General features: G+C 37.0%; 1 protein-coding gene across 1 annotated transcript in view; it reads left to right on the forward strand.

Moving 5' to 3' along the window:
- BBOX1 (butyrobetaine (gamma), 2-oxoglutarate dioxygenase (gamma-butyrobetaine hydroxylase) 1) overlaps window positions 1-21,680 on the forward strand; it is an 81,717-nt gene that overhangs the window by 38,334 nt on the left and 21,703 nt on the right. The window contains 1 exon segment of the mRNA XM_011936408.1: window positions 8,300-8,498. Coding sequence (XP_011791798.1) covers window positions 8,300-8,498 — 199 coding nt within the window.

Genomic DNA, 21,680 nt, shown 5'->3' on the forward strand with positions numbered 1-21,680 from the left:
ATGTATTTTCTTTTGGTTCCCTGGATAGTTAAGTTTTACAGTTGGGGGAAGATAAGAAAATGCTTTTAAATTACTCTTTCAACACACGCAAAGTTAAAATTTCTGTGCTGATATCATAAAATAATTTTCCTGCTGGATTTAATAAAATGTAGTGTGATTTCAGGTATATTAGTACAGGCATACCTTGTTTTATTGCACTTCACTTTACTGAGCTTCACAAATACGCGATTTTTACAAATTGAAGGCTTGTAGCAACACTCAAGCAAGTCTATTGGCACTATTTTTCCAACAGCATGTGCTCGCTTTTTGCCTCTGTGTCACATTTTGGCAATTACTTTAGTATCTTAAAGTGTTTAATTACTTTCATATCTGTTATGGTGACCTGTGATCAGTGATCTTTGAGCTTACTACTGTAATTTTTCTGGGGTACCAAAACCAGCACTCATATATGACAGATAATTTAATAAATGTATGTGTTGTGACTACTTTACTGTCCAACCTTTCCTCCCTCTCGCTCTCTCTCTCTCTCCTCTCTTTGGGCCTCCCTGTTCCCTGAGAGACAACAATATTTAAGTAAGGCAAATTAATAACAGTACAATTACTTCTAAATGTTTTAGTGAAAGGAAGAGTTGCATGTCTCTCACTTTAAATCAAAAGCTAGAAATTATTACGTTTAATGAGAAAGGCATGTCGAAAGTTGAGGGAGCTCAAAAGCTAGGCCTCTTGCACCAGACCATCAGCCAAGTTATGAAGAATGCGAAGGAAAAGTTACAGAAGGAAATTGAAAGTGCTACTCCAGTAAACACACAAATGATAAGAAAGCAAAACAGCCTTACTCTTGATGTGGAGGAAGTTTGAGGGGTCTAAATAGAAGATCAAACCAGCCACATGTCCTTAAGCCAAAACCTAATTCAGAGCAAGGCCCTAACTCTATTTAATTCTGTGAAGGCTGAGAGAGGTAAAGAAGCTATAGAAGAAAAGTCTGGCACTAGCAGAGGATGGTTCATGAGGTTTAAGGAAAGAAGTTTTCTCTATAACATAAAAGTGCAAGGTAAAGTGACAAGCATAATGGAGAAGCTGCAGCAAGTGATCTGGAAAATCTAGCTAAGATCATTGGTGAAGGTGGCTACACTAAGTAGCAGATTTTCCATGTAGACAAAATGCCTAATATTGGAAAAGATGCCATCTAGGATTTTCATAGCTAAAGAAGAAAGGTCAATGCCTAGCTTCAACACTCCAAAACACAGACTGATTATTTTGTTAGGGACTAATACAGCTATTGACTTTAAGTTGAAATCAATGATCATTTACTATTCTGAAAATTCTAGGGCCATTAAGAATTATGCTGAATCTGTTCTGCCTATGGTCTATCAGTGGAAAAACAAAACCTGGATGACCATACATCTATTTACAGCATGGCTTACTGAATATTTGTTCAACATCTGTTGAGACCTACTGCTCAGAAAGAAAAGATACTTTTCAAAATACTACTTTTCACTGACAATGTAGTCATTCAAGAGCTCTTATGAAGATGTCCAAGGAGATTAACGCTGTTTTTATGCCTGCTAACACAGCATTCATTCGCAGCCCAGGAAGCTGGGCTTCTTATCATTTAAGAAGCACATATATTTTGTGTCTTTTCCTTTTTTGAAATACAGCTCAGGATCCAGAATGCGATGCTTAATCTTGAAAAAGAAACCTTGTACAAATGGTTTATCATTTTTCTTATCATTTAAGAAACACACATTTTATAAGGTTATGGCTGTCATAGACAGTGTTTCCTCTGATGACTGTGGGCGAAATAAATTGGAAACCTTTTGGAAAGGATTCACCATTCTAGATGCTATTTATGAACATTTGTCATTCATGGGAGGAGGTAAAAAATATCAACATCAACAGGAGTTTGGAAGAAGTTGATTTCAGCCCTCATGGATGACTTGGAGGAGTTCAAAACTTCAGCAGAGGAAGTAACTGTAGATGTGGTGGAAATAGCAAGAGAACTAGAATTAGAAGTAGAGCCTGAAGATGTAACTAAATTGCTACAATCTCATAATAAAACTTGAATGAATGAGGAGTTGATTGTTATGAATGGGCAAAGAAAGTGGTTTCTTGAGATGGAATCTACTCCACTCCTGATGAAGATGATGTGGACATTGTTGAAATGAAAACACAGGATTTAGAATACTACTCAAATACTGTGGGTAAAGTGGTGGCAGAGTTTGAGAAGATTTACCCAAATTTTGAAAGAAGTTCTACTGTGGAAAAATGCTATCAAACAGCATCACATACTACAAAGAAATACTTTGTGAAAGAAAGAATTAATCAATGGAACAGACTTCACTGTTGTCTTATTTTAAGAAACTGCCACAGCCACCCCAGCCCTCACCAACATCCACTCTGATCAGTCAGCAACCATCAACATTGAGGCAAGACCCTCCACCAGCAAAAAGGTTATGACTCGCGGAAGACTAAGATGATCATTAGCAATTTTTAGCAATAAAATATTTTTTAATTAAGGCATACATATTTTTCAGATGTAGTGCTATTTCATACTTACAGACTACAGTATAATGTAAACATAACTTTTGTATGCATTGGGAAACCAAAAAGTGTACATGACTCACTTTATTTAGCTGTTCGCTTTGTTGTGGCAGTCTGGAACCCAACCCACAGTAACTCCAAGGGTACGTCTGTATCCCTGAAAATTAGAGCATTTCACATTCAGGCCACTATGATGAATTTGAAAACTGGTTAGTCACAGCAGCGTCTGTGAAAGTCACATTTAGCATAACCAAATTTAGGAGAGGCTCACATTGGGACACAGGTTCTAATGGGCTATGGCCCTTAGTCTCTGATTTCAGCAAAATTCCTAACTAGAGCACTCCAAAATGAGAGCTATGGTTGAAAAAGTATAAACTTTGAAGAACTGAAAAACCGTTGTACCACACTGTGATGGTAAACTCCTGTAAAATCAGAATTATTTATACTACAGGCTATGCTGCCTATTGTATTGATAGCTGTGCATTATCCTGGAGTCTCTTTGTGTGAATATGGCTAACTTTACACATTTAAAGGATAACATATTTTTTAAAAGAATATAAATCTTTCTGTATTTTTAAAACAAAGAATATTATGTGAGAATGTGTGTGGGTGCTATTTTATAATGGAAAAAAAAAAGCTCATGTAGAAACAAAAATTCATTGTAACATGCTATGGAAGTATGTAGTGTGTGCCCTAACCAGATGCTTCTTGAATCAACAAAGTAGTCAAAATATAAACTCAACGTTTAAAGAAAATTCATCTTGTGAAAATGATTTTTCAATCACTGTGTATTATATTTCCCTGCCACATGGTCACACTGAAATTCTCTGGAAAGTAATAGTGACCTTAAGTAAAACCAAAAAGGCATGGATCACTGAAATATAGTGATGTATACTAAAGAAGAGAAGCTAGCTGATTTTTCAGTGTGCAAAGCCTTTGTTCATTTCACCAAAGGTGAATAGCAATGTTGTTTCAATGTTGTGCAACGAAACCTGCTCATAGTGTTTTTCCTGCTTTTAAAATTCTGAATAGGAGCCAAGGTTTATCTTTAAACACCCAGGCTTGAACAAGTTCAAACAAAATGTTCCTAATTGCAGCTTGCTCTGCTTTCATTTTTATCTAGTAGATTTCCTTTATGAGGGACAGACTAAGCTATGAACATTCAGATATAGGACATAAAAATACCTATGATTATAGTATTTCAAGGCATCAAATGTTTATTTTATATGCAGTTGTTAAAATTACAGATTTTTGAATCAGTCACCTGGATTTGACTAAGTAGTCCTGTAAATCATTAGCTGCATGACTTAGAAGTCTGTTCCCTTCTCTATAACACAGCAACACTGCAAGCATCTATTACATATATTTGCTGTGGAAATTAAAAGAAATAAGGTACAGAAGCATCTAGCACTCGTAGAAAGTATTCAGCAAATATTAGCTATTATTATTGATACTATGGATCTTCTATATGCCATGTACTGTACCAAACTCCTTTCATAATATCATTACATGGTCACAAAAGATCTGCAGAGTAAGTATAACTGTCTCTATTTTATGAAAAACTGAGACACAGAGAAGAAACCAAGAAATGACAGCATCTGGTAAGTGGCTAGACAATGATTCAAACCCAAGCCTCTTGCCTCCATGCTCTTTTCTTCATGAATGACTTATCTAATACAATACCAGTCACATATGGCTATTTATTTAAATTAATTAAAATTAAATAAAGTAAAAAGTTTAGTGCCTCTATTTCACCAGCCAGATGTCAAATCTCAATGTGTTTCTAGTAGCTATGATATTGGACAGCACAGATATGGAATATTTCCATTATTGCAGAAAGCCCTATTGGACAGTACTATAGTCTGTACCACTACCATCTCTCTAGTCTGGTTTACTCTCAATAGGAAACAATGCATTTTTCTTAAAATCTTAATAAATGCTCATCAATAAATTACTTAAACAGTTGCAGTAAAGGCAACACATTTACTATAGATAATCATGTAGACCATACCTAATTCCATACAACAGTCTACAGAGGAATAGAAAATATATTTTTGGACCAATTACCACAGTGCCAGAAAACTAGAATTTTCATCTGCAATTTAGGCAAATGCTTTGTTTAGCGATAAGAACAAATGGTGATGTGAAATCCAAAAACCAGTACGAAATGCCAAGTGAGTCTTTAACATCCCATCCACTTCTAATACTCCATGAGCCCCTGATTTCTAACAAGCTTAAAGCTGTTTTCAATAAATCTTTTAGTGTTCTGGACTTGGTCCACTTAGGTGTGAGCTTTGGAAAGAGGAAATGGTGATTTGTTATTTATGCCCTTAACACTGATGTTTTGGCCAGTAAATTTTTCTTCTCACTAAAACCCAAATGACCTTTCTAGTTAGGCAGTCAGTAGGTAATTTGTATAACATTTATCATCCTCTTCCTGCAAATCTTTTTAATTGGTATCAGATGTTACAATCAGAGGACTATAAGCACAATGAGCAAATGGGAGTGGCAAAGCAAACAATCACATAATCCAATATTCAAAACAAAGCCACATCTATTGCCTCTCTGAGAAGAGGCTCTTACCATATGAAATCAATCCCATTTTCTTCTGGAAATAGTTGAAGTCTGAGGGACTGCCCTGGGTAACTTCATGAACGTGAAAGGGTAGCTGGGCATCAAGAAAGAGCATTAGACAAGGGATCAGAAAATTTGATATCTATTGGGAGAACCCACCCCCCAATATTTCAACGTAGATTCTTTCTATTTTCCATAAGCGTCAGCTGGCTGAGAAATAAAGAGAGACAGTACAAAGAGAAGAATTTTACAGCTGGGCCTCCAGGAGTGACATCACATATCAGTAGGACTGTGATGCCCACCTGAGTCTCAGACCAGCAAGTTTTTATTACGGGTTTCAAAAGGGGAGGGGGTGTAAGAACAGGGAGTAGGTACAAAGATCACATGCTTCAAAAGGTGAAAAGCAGAACTACTAGTAAGGGTCTAACAAAGATCACATGCTTCTGAGGGAACAGGACAAAAGGCAAAAGCAGAACTCCTGGTAAGGGTTTAACAAAGATCACAAGTCAAAGGGCAAAAGCAGAACTACTGATAAGGGTCTGTGTTCAGCGGTGCATGTATTGTCTTGACAAACATCTTAAACAATAGAAAACAGAGTTCGAGAGCAGAGAACCAGTCTGACCACAAATTTACCAGGGTGGAGTTTTTCCCCACCGTAGTAAGCCTGAGGATACTGCAGGAGACCAGGGCATGTCTCAGTCCTTATCTCAACTGCATAAGACAGACATTCCCAGAGCGGCCATTTATAGACCTCCCCCCAGGAATGCATTCCTTTCCCAGGGTATTAATATTAATATTCCTTGCTAGCTAAAGAATTTAGCGATATCTTCCCTACTTGCATGTCCATGTATAGGCTCTCTCCAAGAAGTAAAATATGGCTCTTTTTGCCCGACCCCACTGGCAGTCAGACCTTATGGTTGTCTTCCCTTGTTCCCTAAACTTTGCTGTTATTCTGTTCTTTTTCAAGGTGCTCTGATTTCATATTGTTCAAACACACATGTTTTACAATCAGTTTATACAGTTAACACAATTATCACAGTGGTCCTGAGGTGATGTATGTCCTCAGCTTATAAAGATAACAGGATTAAGAGATTCAAGTAAAGACAGGCATAAGAAATTATAAAAGTATTATTTGGAAACCAATAAATGTCCATGAAATCTTCACAACTTATGTTCCTCTGCCGTGGCTCCAGCCGGTCCCTCCATTTGTGGTCCGTGACTTCCCACAACAGATACCTTCTTAGTATCCTGAATGTATCTCAACTATAGCAATGATTGTATTTTGTTTTAATTGCCACCTTCCATGTCAAATTCTCCTATAGACTGTGAACTCTTCAAAACCTACTGCCTATCACCATGCCTTGTGACATGATAAAATATTAGCCTTATTGAAAATATAAACCAACAAATGACTATTGATTAGGTAGCTCAGATAATCAAGAAATACCAAGAAACTGTATCAAACCATCCTTCCTCCCTCCCCAAAAATGTATAACCATCCTGAAACCTTCACACCTCATTGTCTGTTATTGATTTAACCAATTTGCTCTGGTCTAATAAAACATAGCCCACGTGCTGACCTGTTTCTCTTTGCCAAAGTGACTTGATTAATATTAAATTCTAAAGTTTTCTCAAATATCAGAAGCACTTGAAAAGCAATGCTTAAGGAGCTGGAAAGACTGTGGTTATTTCAGTTCTGGTAACTCCTCACAGAGAGAAAAGAGTTAAAGTTAGGAATTCAGAACCAGTGGCTGGATATCAGCTCAACTTTCAGGGACAATACAGTAGTCACTGGGGCCTGTGGAATGTGTTCAGTACTAACGAATATTAGCATAGTAAAAAATAATTAATGTAACTCTAGGGAGGCCTAATTTACAGTTTGCAATTTTGGTCTGGAAATTCTGGCTCATCATGCAAACTGCTCTGCTTAATAACCCAGAAACTTTGGCAATATGTGCATTTATAGCCTAATTAGGCTTTCATACATACACATACCTACTAACCTCTGCCAATGTCCTTATGCAACTATCTGGTGGAAGAGCAAGAAGTGGCTCCCTGCACCTGCATGTATCTTTTTACTGCTAAAGCCACTGACTCCTACAAAAACTCCTATTTCTGCAGAAAGAGCTATGCTGACATCAAAGAAGCAATGATTTCCAGTCCACAACTACTATAAGAGGCACTGACCCATTCTTCATTCTTAAACGGGGGCTTTATTTTGTTTCTATAAAATGACACATTCCCCAGCTAGAAAAGTCAAGCATTGCTCACAGCGATATTGAGATCAGAAGTTCTCATTCTGTCACTCTTTAGGAAGGCTTACCTTCCTAGGGCAATTTTCTTACCAAGGAAGGAAGAAATCAAATGGATTAGCTAGAGTCAGGCTTTTCCTGAGTTCAGTTGGTAATATCTGTGTTATTTTCGTGGGCAAATTTGCATTTCCTCTGTGTTCCACTTACCTTGGGAGAGCCCGGTTTGCAAGCCAATTATTTTTTACATTTTTCTTTTTGTTTTTTCAATTAAGCATTTTTATGAGCATTTAATCATGAAGAATGAGAGAGCTAATGGAAGCATTTGACCTTATCTGTGTGGCACTCCCACCAAAAGGTCTATGTATTCCAGGAATATACCTTCATCTTTTTTTGCTGACCCCAAAGGATGACTTGATCCCAGAGGTTGCTTCTTATCAGGTGAAATAAGAGGAAAGAAGAGCTGTACCTACCATGTCAAAGCTCTCCTCAGCCCCCAGTCCCCAAGAATAGACATATTCTGTTCTAATCTACCATTTTGATTTTATCATCTATTTGGAGTTGAGCAATATAACTTGTCCATTAACATATACAGTATCTCAGAGTTATTTCTAAGCAGTGTCCATGCAGAGAAGCCCTAAGAACATACAGATCAAGAGCCATTCATCAGCTAAACACTATTCCCTTAACAAATGGGACATATTGAATACCTGCCATGGGCCAGACACAGTTGTAAGCAGGAGGCATATAACAGACTGTTGTGGCACCAAGGAAGAAAGGCCTAGTGACTTGAGCATTTCTAATATGAATAAAATTTAATAAACTCCATTATAAATCAACAATCAACTTTAACGAACTAGCCCTTTCTCGGAGGTTATCATCCTGTATAAAAAGAATGTAATCCCATCTGGTTTCTTCATTTTCTCAATTCACAGAATGTCAATACTGGGGCTCAGAGCTCCAGCTACCCACTTTGGATTTTGAAGATGTTTTAAGATATGACGAACATGCATACAAGTGGCTTTCCACCCTCAAGAAAGTAGGCATAGTACGACTCACCGGAGCATCTGACAAACCAGGAGAAGTTTCAAAACTTGGGAAAAGAATCGGTTTCCTCTATCTCACATTTTATGGGTGAGTCACCAAATGGTTTGTATTCTGCCATCACAGATAAAGTTTGAAATATTTCCCAACTGAGGAAGACCCCCTTGATTGAAGATACAGAAATTTTCATAATGTCTTGAGCAGGAAGCCAGATAAAAAGAAGAGTCTGAAAGTAGTGTTTTGCTGAGAATGATAATTTTTTAAGAGCCCAAAAGCCCGAAGACACCAGGCACTAAAGACATCAGGCTGGTTATAAGTGGTATATGTAGTCTGCTTGGGCTGCCATAACAAAATATCACAGATCAGAAAACTTAAACAGCAGAAATTTGTTTTCTTTTTATAGTTCTGGAAACTGAAAGTCTAAGATCAAGGTACTGGCAGGGTTGGTTTCTGGTGAGGCTTACATTTTCCGGCTTGCAGATGACTGCCTTCTCACTGTGTCCTCACATGCCCTTTCTTCAGTGCATCGCACACTCCTGCTGTCTGTTCTTCTTCTAATATGAACACTAGTCCTGTTAGCTTAGGGCCCAAGGCTCTATCTCCAAACATTGGGGGTTAGGCCTTCATCATATGAATCTGGGGGGACATAATTTATTCCACAACAGATGTGATGAAAGACTGTGTTTCTCCAAGACTTTACAACATATTAAACTTTATGTTAAAGTTTCTTAAACTTTTACCTCCCAAGAGTTGGCTGAAAATTAAAGTTGGGCCCTGAGAAATTAAAGTCAGTTACAGATGTGTTAAAAAGATAAAACTAACATTCATAAAATTAGTCCTATGTGCTTTAGTAAGTAACAGGGAGATATAATTGATTTTAACTTTGGAACAAGAGGCTCTTTGCATAAGAATTTCCTTGAAGGTAACATTCATTATGGACAGTGAAACACAACAACAGGAAACACTTATGTAGACATGGGAGTATAACTATATTTCTTTAGAGTGAGCCCCTCATGTGAGATTAATACAGTTATTCTTGGGCTCGTAGAGTAGAGAGCATTGAAAGTGAAAGGGACCTTCCAACTCCAAAGGTTGCAACTGGAAGCACACAGGCTATATTCAGATATTTGGTTTGGCCCACATGATGTTGAAAGAAAACGGAATTAGTTGTCAACACTTAAAAACTGGGAGATTTTACATTACATATGGACCTGACTTTTCTTGAAAAATCATCTCTAGCAACAACAGAGCCTAAATCCTTGCATGCCAACAATACATGGATACAAATAGAGGCTGCCTTTGAAGAGAGCATAGACTCACTCTCCAGTTTGCCAAAATCCTCCACCCTCTCCAGATCTGCAAGTGCCCTGCTACTCCTTAGGTTTGCCACTCCTAAACTAGAGTAAGACTTGGTCTGTAGATAAACAAGAGACCAAAAATATTCAATCACTGAAAGACTGCCATCTCTGCCATGTTTAGACTTAGACAACCCAGCACCTAATCTGACTCCGAAACTTACATTTACCATTAGTGGATTTGTGTTGTATAAAATTTGTATCTCCCTTACATCTGCAAGAATTTGAGCTGCCCTAGAGATTACAGCAACTACAGACAAAGGGAAGAGGGGGAAAAGTCTCAAAATTATTAAGAGCCTCAACTGTATGATGTTTTGTTCATTTAATTCTCACAACAACTTTCCAAAATGAATGTTTTCCTTCAGTTCACTGATAAGGAAACTGAAGCCCAGAAAATTAATTTGTAACCCAAGTGCCCACAGATAGTAATAAAGGAACCAGAGTCTGTCCTATCTATGGACTTTCTACTCTACCTTGCTGCCAATAATATGAAGAAAGCACACGGAAAAGAAGAGCTTTTAGCCACTGGTGTTAAATAGGACACTTCGAAACGAATCTCTTCTAAGTCGTTTCACTTAGTTTATATTTGCTGACAACAAACTTTTTGTATCTATTCCAAGGCATTTCACAATTTAATAACAGTGGCCAAATTTTGGGATCTTTGTTGGAGTTCTCTAAACTGCCTACCAAACCCATCACACTAGGGGTCAAATCTAAACTTGATTTATTGTGTGTGTTTTGTTTTGTTTTTGCAGGTTCTATAAAAGGGCTTAATAATTTGGCCACTGATCTAATATTGTGAAATTATTGGAATAAATACTAAAGGTCTGTTGCCAAAACAAATCAGATCTCCTACTACCATTCCATGTCCTTTATGGACCTTGCCATATAACCAGATAAGTTAACCTACCCCATCCTACCTTCCTTAGATGGTCACATTTCTTACCTGAATCTCTCAAATTATACACATGCCAGAAAATGCCTTTCTTACCACCTTACCCCTTACTTCTACCACTAGTTATCAAGATCTGTCCACGTATTTTTTGACAATTTTTAATTCCCTACCTCAAGAATTGACAGAACAGTTTTGTTGTTTTTGTTATTGTTGTTTTATCTGCTTTTTTGTTTTTGTTGATGTTGTTCAGAGGATATGAAAAATAAATATTTTCTCTAATATTGTCCCCTTTTTCCATTTCTCTGCATAGTAACGTGCAGAAGTGATACTGAAGCCTGATATTTAAAAGAAGAAGGGACACTTAGAACAGTGATTTTTAACCTAAGCTGCTTACTGGAATAGCCCATTTAAAAAATACTGACATCTGCATCCCATCTCCACAGTGTGTTTTCCTTTTTTTATTTTTATTTTTTAACAGTACTGGTATTTGGCCTGAGTATCAGGACTTTTCAAAACTCTGCAGGTGATTCTCATGTACAGCCAAGGTTGAGAACCTCTGGCTGAAAGGAAGGGAGACTTCAATAGAAGGCAGGTCTCTGTTGGGATAGAACCGGGGTGCTTTACATCATCTGAACTCTCACAATGATGTGCACTAAATGGCATTTACCACGTTATTCTTTCTACTTTGGTTGTGCCTGGACATGACATCTTCAGAACAGACTCAGTAGCTGCCTTAAACAATGTCCCTCTCTTTCATATCTTTGTTTCTCCACTGGAAAATTATCTTACTCTTGTTTGAAAAATAATTAGTTGGTGAGTGAGTGAGTGAATGGAATGAATAAATGCACACAATAAATAATGGAGAAAAGAGATTAAACAACAGAAGAGGGATAGAGAAAGGAAAGTGGAGCAGATTAAAAGTAAACTTTGCTCTCCGTGCAGATTTTTCAAGGAAGCTTATGCTCTTGGTTAGATGCCTAAAACAATAATAGCTTGCTGATGGTGCCACGTTAGACATGCTTTCCTTGGGAAACTAATATCCACCTCGCACTTTTCCATTCAAGTAGGGTTATTAGTTTCAAAACTGTTAAATGCATGAGTCTAAAATGAAAATGAGAATGCGAATAGCTATTTTTGGTTCTTGGCTGTCATCTCAATTGCTAAGTGGTTGGTTGAATGAACAAAAAAAACAGTAGATTCCAGCATTTCATGTTGTCTTCATATACAGCAGGCAAGGAATAAATGTTTAATGAATAAATCATGCCTAAATCTTTGTAAAGGACTATAAACCGGCAGATGAATGGAATAATTATTAGAATCTTTCACCATTATAAACTTACGTTCAACTAAATCAAAATGGCAATAACTTTCAGGACAAAAGTGCATGTCATTTTCCACATCTGTATTTTCTCAGATGCTTGTCATTATTTTGTCAGCACATCATCTAGACAATATTTTTTATGCAACCATATGGAATGCTCAGTAACTTTACTGACTTGATAATGATGAATACTTTCCTGGTACAAAAGAATAAGAGTAGGTAAAGAAACTCTCATTGTCACCTTTGTCAAATACATGTAAACATGGAGCAGTATGTAAAAAGACAACCTTTCGAGAATTTAAACCTTTGGTTTAGGACAATGCTTTTACAGACCAGCACAAAAATGCCTCATCTCATGTCCTTTCTCCCCCACCAAAAAAAAGAAAATCAGTGAAAATAATTTTCTGGAGCCCTTTTGGGAAAGGTGATATTATTGAAGAAATGAATTTTATGACATGACTTAATCCATTGGGAAATAGTTATTGTAAACTACATTCTACCATACACTGTCATTTTCAAGGATTATACCAAGTTAGGATGTTTTTTCAGAATGTATCCTACAAAGTAAATCCCAAAAAAAGTACAATTTCTATCCATCAAAGAGAGTATCTTTCTTGAATACTAATACGTGCATGGCACTGTACTAGGCATTTTGTTGAGTTTAGATTTGGGTTTCTACTTTATGAAAAAATATCTTTTGTAATTGCTGTATGTGGGTAAATGTAAATATTTGAATTGGCTTCCTTCAAGTAATCTAAGCCAATAAGAAATTCCATAAAACCAAAGAACAGACTGAAAAGTAACCCCGGACTTTTGGCATTCCAACTGAGGGAACGTGACAGTCAATATATGCCAACAGCAGTTCAAAGAGGGTGGATAACAGGAAGGTGATCCCCAGGATGATGCAAATCATGGTCAAGATGGGGAAATATTCATCTACCAATATGATCTTCAGACAAAATGAATCCACTTCTCAAAATTTACACAGGATACCATTGTATAAAAAGGTGTGGCAAGATAATATAAATTTAATTAAGATTATGCAATGCTGTGCAGCCCTTCCTCCCCATCCTCAAGCTAATTCAACTCAGACACATGCCATTTCTATGACATGCCATTCTTCCCCATTCCTGGCCATCCTCTCAATCAGTCCCTTTCTCACTTGTTTGTTCAGGACTGCTTCTTTCTCTTCCTGCTTAACCTTTTGTTTGCTACATGTATCTCTCTTGCTTTTATATCCCCTGGACGTTTATTCTGCCTACAGACAACCTGTGCCAAGTCTTCATGTCTTTTTGGCTTTCCTGCCCTTTGGCCTTTCCTGCCCTTCTCAGTTGACCTACTAATATTTTTCCTCTTCCCTTCCAACCACCACACCTGCTACATCCTCCCATTGATCTGGCATCCTCTGCATCGCTCCAGTAGAAATTCTCTCCCAGCCTCTGTTCTGTGAAACCACTATCAGTACCTCATCCCCAAGCCCTGGCATTATAATAAAACAAAATAATTATATGTTCCTCACTCAAATGAACCAGTTTTGCACTCTTGATGGCCCACCAGGAAAGAGAAGTGGAAATTCCCTCCCACAAATTCATAACACAAAGTAAGGCAATTTCTATTTGTTGTTGCAGATTCTATTTTTACTAGTAATACATGCACTATATTAACAAAAGAAAATGAACAGCACTCATGTAAGATGTCACTACTGTTGTTATTGTTGTTGTTGTTGTGTGGCTGGACTGTACCAATGCATGGTCTTTTCATACTATAATTCTGGTAAGATAATATTGAGAAGTTCAGACAATCTTCTCTAAAATGGCAAAACTCAAACCCTGAAAATTCCTTTTTTAATGAGTTGGACAACTAAATAAACTGAAGAGGCCAGGGAATTATTATTTACAGAAGCTCATCTGTGAGTATATGTGTGTACATGACAGAGAAAGAGAGAGAAAGAAAGACTTGGTGGGAAGAGTACAGTGTCATTTTTAAAAATATTTGTCAACTATATTTTATATTATTAATTATCCTCCTTGTAACTCTATCAGTCAAAAATAACCTTTGAAAACTAAGAAGGCATATAACATTGCCATTGCCACTGTCATGTTGAGCTCCTTATAGGCATAAATGGTGGCATAATCAGGGTTTTATCTTTACTGTTAACTCAGCACCTGACACACAATTATCTCTCAGGAAATTTTAATGAAAGGAAATACGTGCTAAGTAAGATATTGTAGACTTCCATCTGAACAAGACAACAAAAACTCTTTGACAACATTGTCAAAATTTGTCAGTCCATAATTTAAAAATTAACCTCATGGGCAACTCAAAGTGACTCTTCTTCCTCAAAAAGTCAAGCAGAAGAGAAAAAAAATTCTAACCTTAGCTAGCAAGACATCTTTCTTTTTAGAACTGAGCCCAGAAGTTCAGATTTGTTTTTTTCTCTCAGAATGTTTTATTTGCTGGCATCAGCAAATTGCATTAATACATGTAATAAGGGTTACACTGGTAAGAATAATGGGATAAAACTGGAAACAAAAATCTGAGATATGAACTTCAAGGAATCAAATAAAGAAGGCAAGAGGCAATAGGAAAAGGAGATAAGATAAATGTGGATCTTGGTGGTAGTCAAATTTTATCTTGTATAGCATTGCATGGAAGCTATATAACTGCTGAATAAAACTTGTAAGGCCACAAGTTTATAGTAGAAAATATAGGTAAATACTTTGGAAACTTTATGCCCAAAAAGTTTAGGAAGAATTGGGGACCCAGTGCCCCAGAGCATCTGTACTGGATTACTTCCTCGAAAGCTGCTCGAGGATCAACAGGGAAGCAGTCTAATCATGGCTTCACCGTGGGCTGTTTGTAAGTGAGAAGTCAATCTGAGCTTTTCATGTAATTTCCCAGATCTCTCTGATTCTCCTCTACTGAGGACTTGCCTCACTCTTTCTGCAGGAGTGTTTTAATACTTGCTATGTCCTTTGAGGTCCTTGGGTGAAAGTTCGTTGGAAAAATGTAGAATGCTACTACTACTGCCCAGTGTTATATCTTCATGAGTTCCTTGCATGCAAGCTTCATTGGATAAATAAAATAAGGTCAAATAGAAATGTGTCTAGTGAGCTGTTTATCTAATTCACCAGCCAGACCAGTTAAGGATTTGCAATATTGAAATGGCCTCTGGGAAGTACAACTATAATATATAGCTTTCCAGCATCCACTAGTCTTCTGCTCACATTTCTGAAAGATGTCTTGTAAGCCAACCCAGCAGCATTTCACACATTAGATTGTATTCGAGGATGTACAAGTGAAAAATATTACTATTTCTTGGCATCTCGCCCCTAAGAAATTGCTCCTACCATAAGTACTGCCTCCAAATCTGACTTTGAAACAGCTACTTGTTTGAAATACTTGTTACCAGAAAACATTTGTGAAGTGTGGGGATTGGAGAAAGAAAAAACAAGTTTACCCATTTGTTGATGTTTCTAATTAGGAAATTGCTTGAGAAAACCACACAGCCCTTCTTGAATAAAAATGGCTTCTGGGTTATGAAAAATCAACCTAGAAATAATTCAAACTTGAGAAGAAGACAAAAAAAAATTGCCTGAGTTCTAAATTTAATTGTAATCTCATTTTACTTTTTAAACATTTACACTGGGGCCGGGTGCGGTGATTCAAGCCTGTAATCCCAGCACTTTGGGAGGCCGAGACGGGCGGATCAGGAGGTCAGGAGATCGAGACCATCCTGGCTACCAAGGTGAAACCCGGTCTCTACTAAAAAACACACCAAAAAACTAGCCGGACGAGGTGGCGGAAGTCTGTAGTCCCAGCTACTCCAGAGGCTGAGGCAGGAGAATGGCGTAAACCCGGGAGGCGGAGCTTGCAGTGAGCTGAGATCCGGCCACTGCACTCCAGCCTAGGCGACAGAGAGAGACTCGGTCTCAAAAAAAAAAAAAAAAAAAAATTTACACTGGGACTCCTTAATAACTTAATGTGCTAATTATAATGCTTTGCTAGAGGGACAAAAAAAAACTCTTTAAAATGTGTCTTCTAGTAAGTATTAGGGTTTCTTAAGCAGAGTAACAAGCTATGTTCTTTGAGCCATTGTGAACCTCAGCTTATGTTATCAGCCAAGATCCAGTCTCCAGGGTTCCCTTTGTAATATTAAGTTTCATAGTAATTAATACTGCTGCCAACAAAACCCCTTGAGTATGAAGTCATCTCATGAATGAAAGGAAAAATAATCTCTGTGTCTCATGCTCTTTTAGAAATCACTTGAGGAAATGTATGAGATAACCAATTAAGGCAATTGCTTTTCAACGAGTCCTCTGATACCCCACCCCACACCCAACACACACACATACAACATTCCTTCCTTGCTTGTATTCTGTGCAGCCAGGACAGGTGGCTGTTATTGGGATGATAGAAATATTTTTTTATTAAGCCCCTTTTATGTACTAAGTATTGAGCTCAGCAGTTTACTGCTCAGCACCAAACTTATGTCAATGTAGCTATTCATTTTGGTTGTCTGAAGTCCATTCTTAGTAACAGAATAGATTCTTTTGAATCTTCACAATTCTGAGAAGAATCATTAACCCATCATCCCCAAAAAAATGAGGCGGAAGAATCAGGCTACAAACCCACGTTTACTTGACTCAACAGCCTGCAGTCTTTCCTTTATACCATGCTGCTATGGTGGTTCATTGTTATCTAACATTTGTCTCCTAATTTCCAATGCCATAGTAACTGTTGATTGCTCAGATGCAAGGAGATAATCAGACAGCATTATATAGAAATGTATCAAATTAAGTCAGAATGACAGCACCAGAATATTCATTGCTTTCTCCTACGTTGAAATTAGCACCAACCATTTACATAAAGGGAAAATGGCAATTGATACAGAATCAAAAAAACATTTTATTCAATCTTTCCCATTAAAAAATCAAAACTAAAACCCAATTCTTGTTCTAATAAAATGTATTAAGTAAAATTTGACTGCTTCCAACTCAAAAAGAACCCTACTAAATATATTTAATGTGGAATTCTCATTAATTATTTCACTTTTTTGCAATGCATTACATTATTTGTTTTTTATAATGAAGTCTTTGGGGCTTCCTTTGGAGCAAATTGCTATAACTTTTTCTTTATGTTTTTACAGGTGGTTGTCATCCTTCTATCACTACCTGACTTCATTTTTATTACTGGCAGTATTATTAACCTTTAAAAATAAATGTACAACAAAGATATCTTTTTACAATTTTATTTATTTTATTTTTAAATTATTTTTGCAGCTTTATTGAGGTATGAGAGACAAAAATTGTATATATTTACAGTGTACAACATGACATTTTGATTGCCACGATCAACCTGATTAACATATCCATTCTTTCACATCGTTATCTTTATATTTTGTGGCAAAAAGACCTGACATCTACTTTGTTAGGAAATTTCAAGTATACGATACATTATTATCAACTATTGTCACCATGCTATTCTTTAGGTCTCCAGTACTTATTCATATAATAACCAAAGATTTCTACCCTTTTGACAAGTATCTCCCCTTTTCTCCTACTCCCATCCCTTGTAACCACTGTGCTATTCTGTTACTAAGAATGGACTTCAGACAACCAAAATGAATAGATACATCGACGTAAGTTTGGTGCTGAGCAGTAAATTTATGTTTACGTGAAGTAAATTGTAGGGGAGAAAAAAAGATATTGAACAGCAAAAGAATAGAAAAAGCAAACTGCAGTGCTAAGGATGCATGTGGTTGATAATACTCTAAACCAGGAAAGAAAGGAAGTGAACACCATAAAATTTAGGAAAGCTGTTACATTTGGGGAGAAAAGTGAGGTTTGTGTTTGGTAAAATAGGTTTCTCGTGGTAAAATATAATACAGATATAGAAAATCACATAAAATAAATGTATAGCTTAATGAACTATCATAAGGCAAACACCCTTAAACATCAGCCAGGTCAAAAAACAGAACATTGCCAGCCACCCCAAAACCCACTGACACATCCCAACCAAGCATAAACCTTGCCTTTTTCCCAAATGTAATGACTTTCCTATGTTTTATAGTGTTCACTTCCTTTCCCTCCTGGTTTAGAGTATTATCATCAACATGCATCTTTACCACTGCAGTTTGGTTTTTCTGCTTTTCCGTTTTTCAGTATCTCTTTTTCCTCCCCTACAATTTAATTCACATAAACATAAATTTACTGCTCAGCACCAAACTTACGTCAACGTATCTATTCATTTTGGTTTTCTGAAGTCCATTCTCTTGTAAATTCCTAAGGAAGGCCTCGCAGGGACAGTGTTCTCTGAATTCGTGTATATTGACAGCAGTTTTAAGGCCTTTATACTTGAAAATTGGCTTGGCTAAATATAAATTCTTGGCTCACAGCATCTTTAATATGTCACTTATGGTTTTATTGGTAATAGGATTTTCTTTTCCTTAAAAGTAATTTAATGGCCGGGCACCGTGGCTCACACCTGTAATCCCAGCACTTTGGGAGGCTAAGGCAGGCGGATCACTAGGTCAGGAGCTTGATACCAGCCTGGCCAACATAGTGAAACCCTGTCTCTACTAAAAATACAAAAAAATAGCTGGGCGTGGTGGTGGGTGCCTGTAATCCCAGCTACTTGGGAGGTTGAGGCAGGAGAATTGCTTGAACCCGGGAGGCAGAGGTTGCAGTGATCATGCCACTGCACTCCAGCCCGGGCAACAGTGTGAGACTCCGTCTCAACAACAACAAAAAAAATAGTAATTTGACATTTTTACCTGGATTTCGAATTTTTGTTGTTGTTGTTTAAATGTCCAGTAATTTTATAGACTATGTCTTGATATTGATTGTTCTGGGACAGCTTTTTCTGGGAGGATATGATTTGTTTTAGGGCAGCTTTAATTACTTTTTTTCAGAAAATGTTTCTTGAATCACATTTTTTAGTATCCGTTCTGTTCCTTTGCTTTGAGCTTCTTCTTTTGAGGACTCATGCATATCTTAAGGCTTCTTTGCATGTCCTTTTGTTACTTTCTCTCAAATCATTTCTATTGATTTCTTTTAAATTGTTCTCCCTCTTATCTCCTAGTTACCTAAAGGCTTGTTACACTTATTTGATCTTGCATTCCTTCTAATTTAGTCGTTGTTTAAGGACTTTTTAAAGATTTTTCCTTTCCTAATACATCAGTCCATTTTTGAATTTCTAATTCTGATGTTGGTTATTCTTTTACATATTGGACCATTTTGATAAAGACTTTTGGATTCATTAGACGTAGTTATTTAAAAAAACAGAAGTTAGAAAAAAATAATATTTTATCTTTTTTATTGGGGGTGGCCTGTCCTTCTGACATGTACTGCCTGTCTGTAGGTATGCTATTTTGCTACTAATCTTGAGTTTTTCTCTTAAAATAATTTTGAGTTTAAACCTTGATATTTTTTGTTGTTGTTGCTAATTTTATGTGAAACTTGTTTTCCTAACTGTTAAAAGGAGACATGATTCAGAAACCTTATTTAATTTATGGTTTTAAGCTATATTTCAAAACTGGCTGACAACTTTCTAAGACCTTCTAGTTCCTCTCCTTTACTTTTATGAGGACCTTGTTTTTTTCTTTGTCTATATTGTTCCTCTACCACTCAATATGCACTCTTCTCAGAAGGAAGGTCATGGAAGGGAGATTTATCTGGTTAGTTTCTAGAATTCATGAATTCCAAACTATTCAGATCCCTTACCATGGACTGTAAGTACTCAGCTATACTGGAATGTAGAAATCCCCTCCCAAGTTTAACCGCCATTCTCACATTGCCCCACTGCACTGTCGAGTAAACACCTGTTAGTGATTTGGGAATGTTTTAGATCCATCATGTACCCAGTTGCTTCTCTCTGCTTTCTCCTGCACAGTTGCCAATATCATATAGGTCTTGTGGTTTTGAAGGGTTTGTCTCTATCCCCTCCTATTTCCTGGTTCATGGGACTATCTTGTCACTTAATTTTTGTTTAGACGTTGTCATTGAATTCTTGAATTTTCACTCTAGATGTTCTATAGGGATAATTTAGAGAGATTCTTTTAAATTATGTCACCACTATCATTTAAGAAACCTCTCTCTTTACTTTATATCTTTAGGTCTTGTGGAGATTTCCGTATTAGTTTAATGGACTGAGTAATAGCTATTCTGGAGATCAGAAAGGTTATCTTTGTTTCCCTAGTTTGTGTTTGGGGATACTAATTCTCACCTTAAAAAATGGCATGAATCATGCAATGCCCATGTATTATACTCATGTAACAAACCTGCCCTTATACCCCCAGATCTAAAATAAAAGTTGAAATTATTTTTAAAAAGGCATAAACTCTTTCTTTTTCAGGGATGGATTAAATGTCAATTAATGTCTATAATGAAAGAAGAACTCAAAAGATAGTTACTTTTTAAAACACAACTCTTGAAATTTTGCCAAGCATTGTTTACAAATAACTGTAAGCACTTCTCCCTAAAAGTAAGGAATAAAAATGGTTAATGGCCAAAGTATTCATTATTACAATGTACTTAAAATATACAGTGTAAACCAAAATTAAAGTTTATAGTCAATCAGGAAGTAGCACAATTTATTATTCTAGAATCCACGTCTTTACTCAACAAACATTTTTGGCACTGGGTTAAATGCTATGAGACAAAGAATTTGTTTGGGCCGGCACAGTGGCTCACATCTGTAATCCCAGCACTTTGGGAGGCCGAGGCGGGTGGATCACAAGGTTAGGAGATCGAAACCATCCTGGCTAACACGGTGAAACTCCGTTTCTACTAAAAATACAAAAGAATTACCCGGGCTTGGTGGCCGGCATCTGTAGTCCCAGCTACTCAGGAGACTGAGGCAGGAGAACGGCATGAACCCGGGCGGCGGAGTTTGCAGTGAGCTGAGAACAGGCCACTGCACTCCAGTCTGGGTGGCAGAGAGAGACTCCGTCTCAAAAAAAAAAAAAAAAAAAAAAGAATACTTTTGAACTCAGTTTCTAAAGGAATGAGTTTTTTTGAGGCTTTACAGGACAACAATGAAAGCAGAATTTGAACAGAAGCTAAGGATAGCCAGAGAGCAAACTCTCCCCACTCTGGCCCACATTGAACTTCAACTTCCTCTCCTAGGTGATGTTCTTTCCCTCCACTGGGCCTTCCCACATGCTATTTCTCCTTCCTGCAATGACCTTTACTCTTCTCTTTGCCTAGGTAAATCCTACTCAATCTTCAGGTCTCCATTTAGTCTTTATTTCCTACTCTCATAACATGGTGTACTTTAGCTTTGTAAGATAAATCATACTAATTCATCCTCCCCATAGACTGTAAATTCCATGCAGTACAAGTACCATGTCTATTCCATTCACTTCTGGATCCCCAGTTTCTGGACCATTGTAGGTGTCTAATAAATGATAATGGAAAAATAAATATATGAAGCTCCGGTGAGTGACTGCATCTAGGAATTCTTATGTGGAAGTGCTGTAACCAGAGTAAGCAACATAATATTCCCTTGATTAATTAACTATAAAATGTATTTTTTGCTTTTTAGCTAGGAGATCGTATTTGATATTGAAATTTTACAATATAAACAATATATGGGCATTGTATTTTGGACCCAATGGGATGAGTAATAATGTTCAAAAGAAGGCATTCTTACATAATCTGATGAGGAGAGCTTGCAGCAAGTGGATCAGTGGTTGCAAT

This window comes from Colobus angolensis, unplaced genomic scaffold (genome assembly GCF_000951035.1).
Source record: "Colobus angolensis palliatus isolate OR3802 unplaced genomic scaffold, Cang.pa_1.0 Scaffold152, whole genome shotgun sequence".
Taxonomy (NCBI): Eukaryota; Metazoa; Chordata; class Mammalia; order Primates; family Cercopithecidae; genus Colobus; species Colobus angolensis.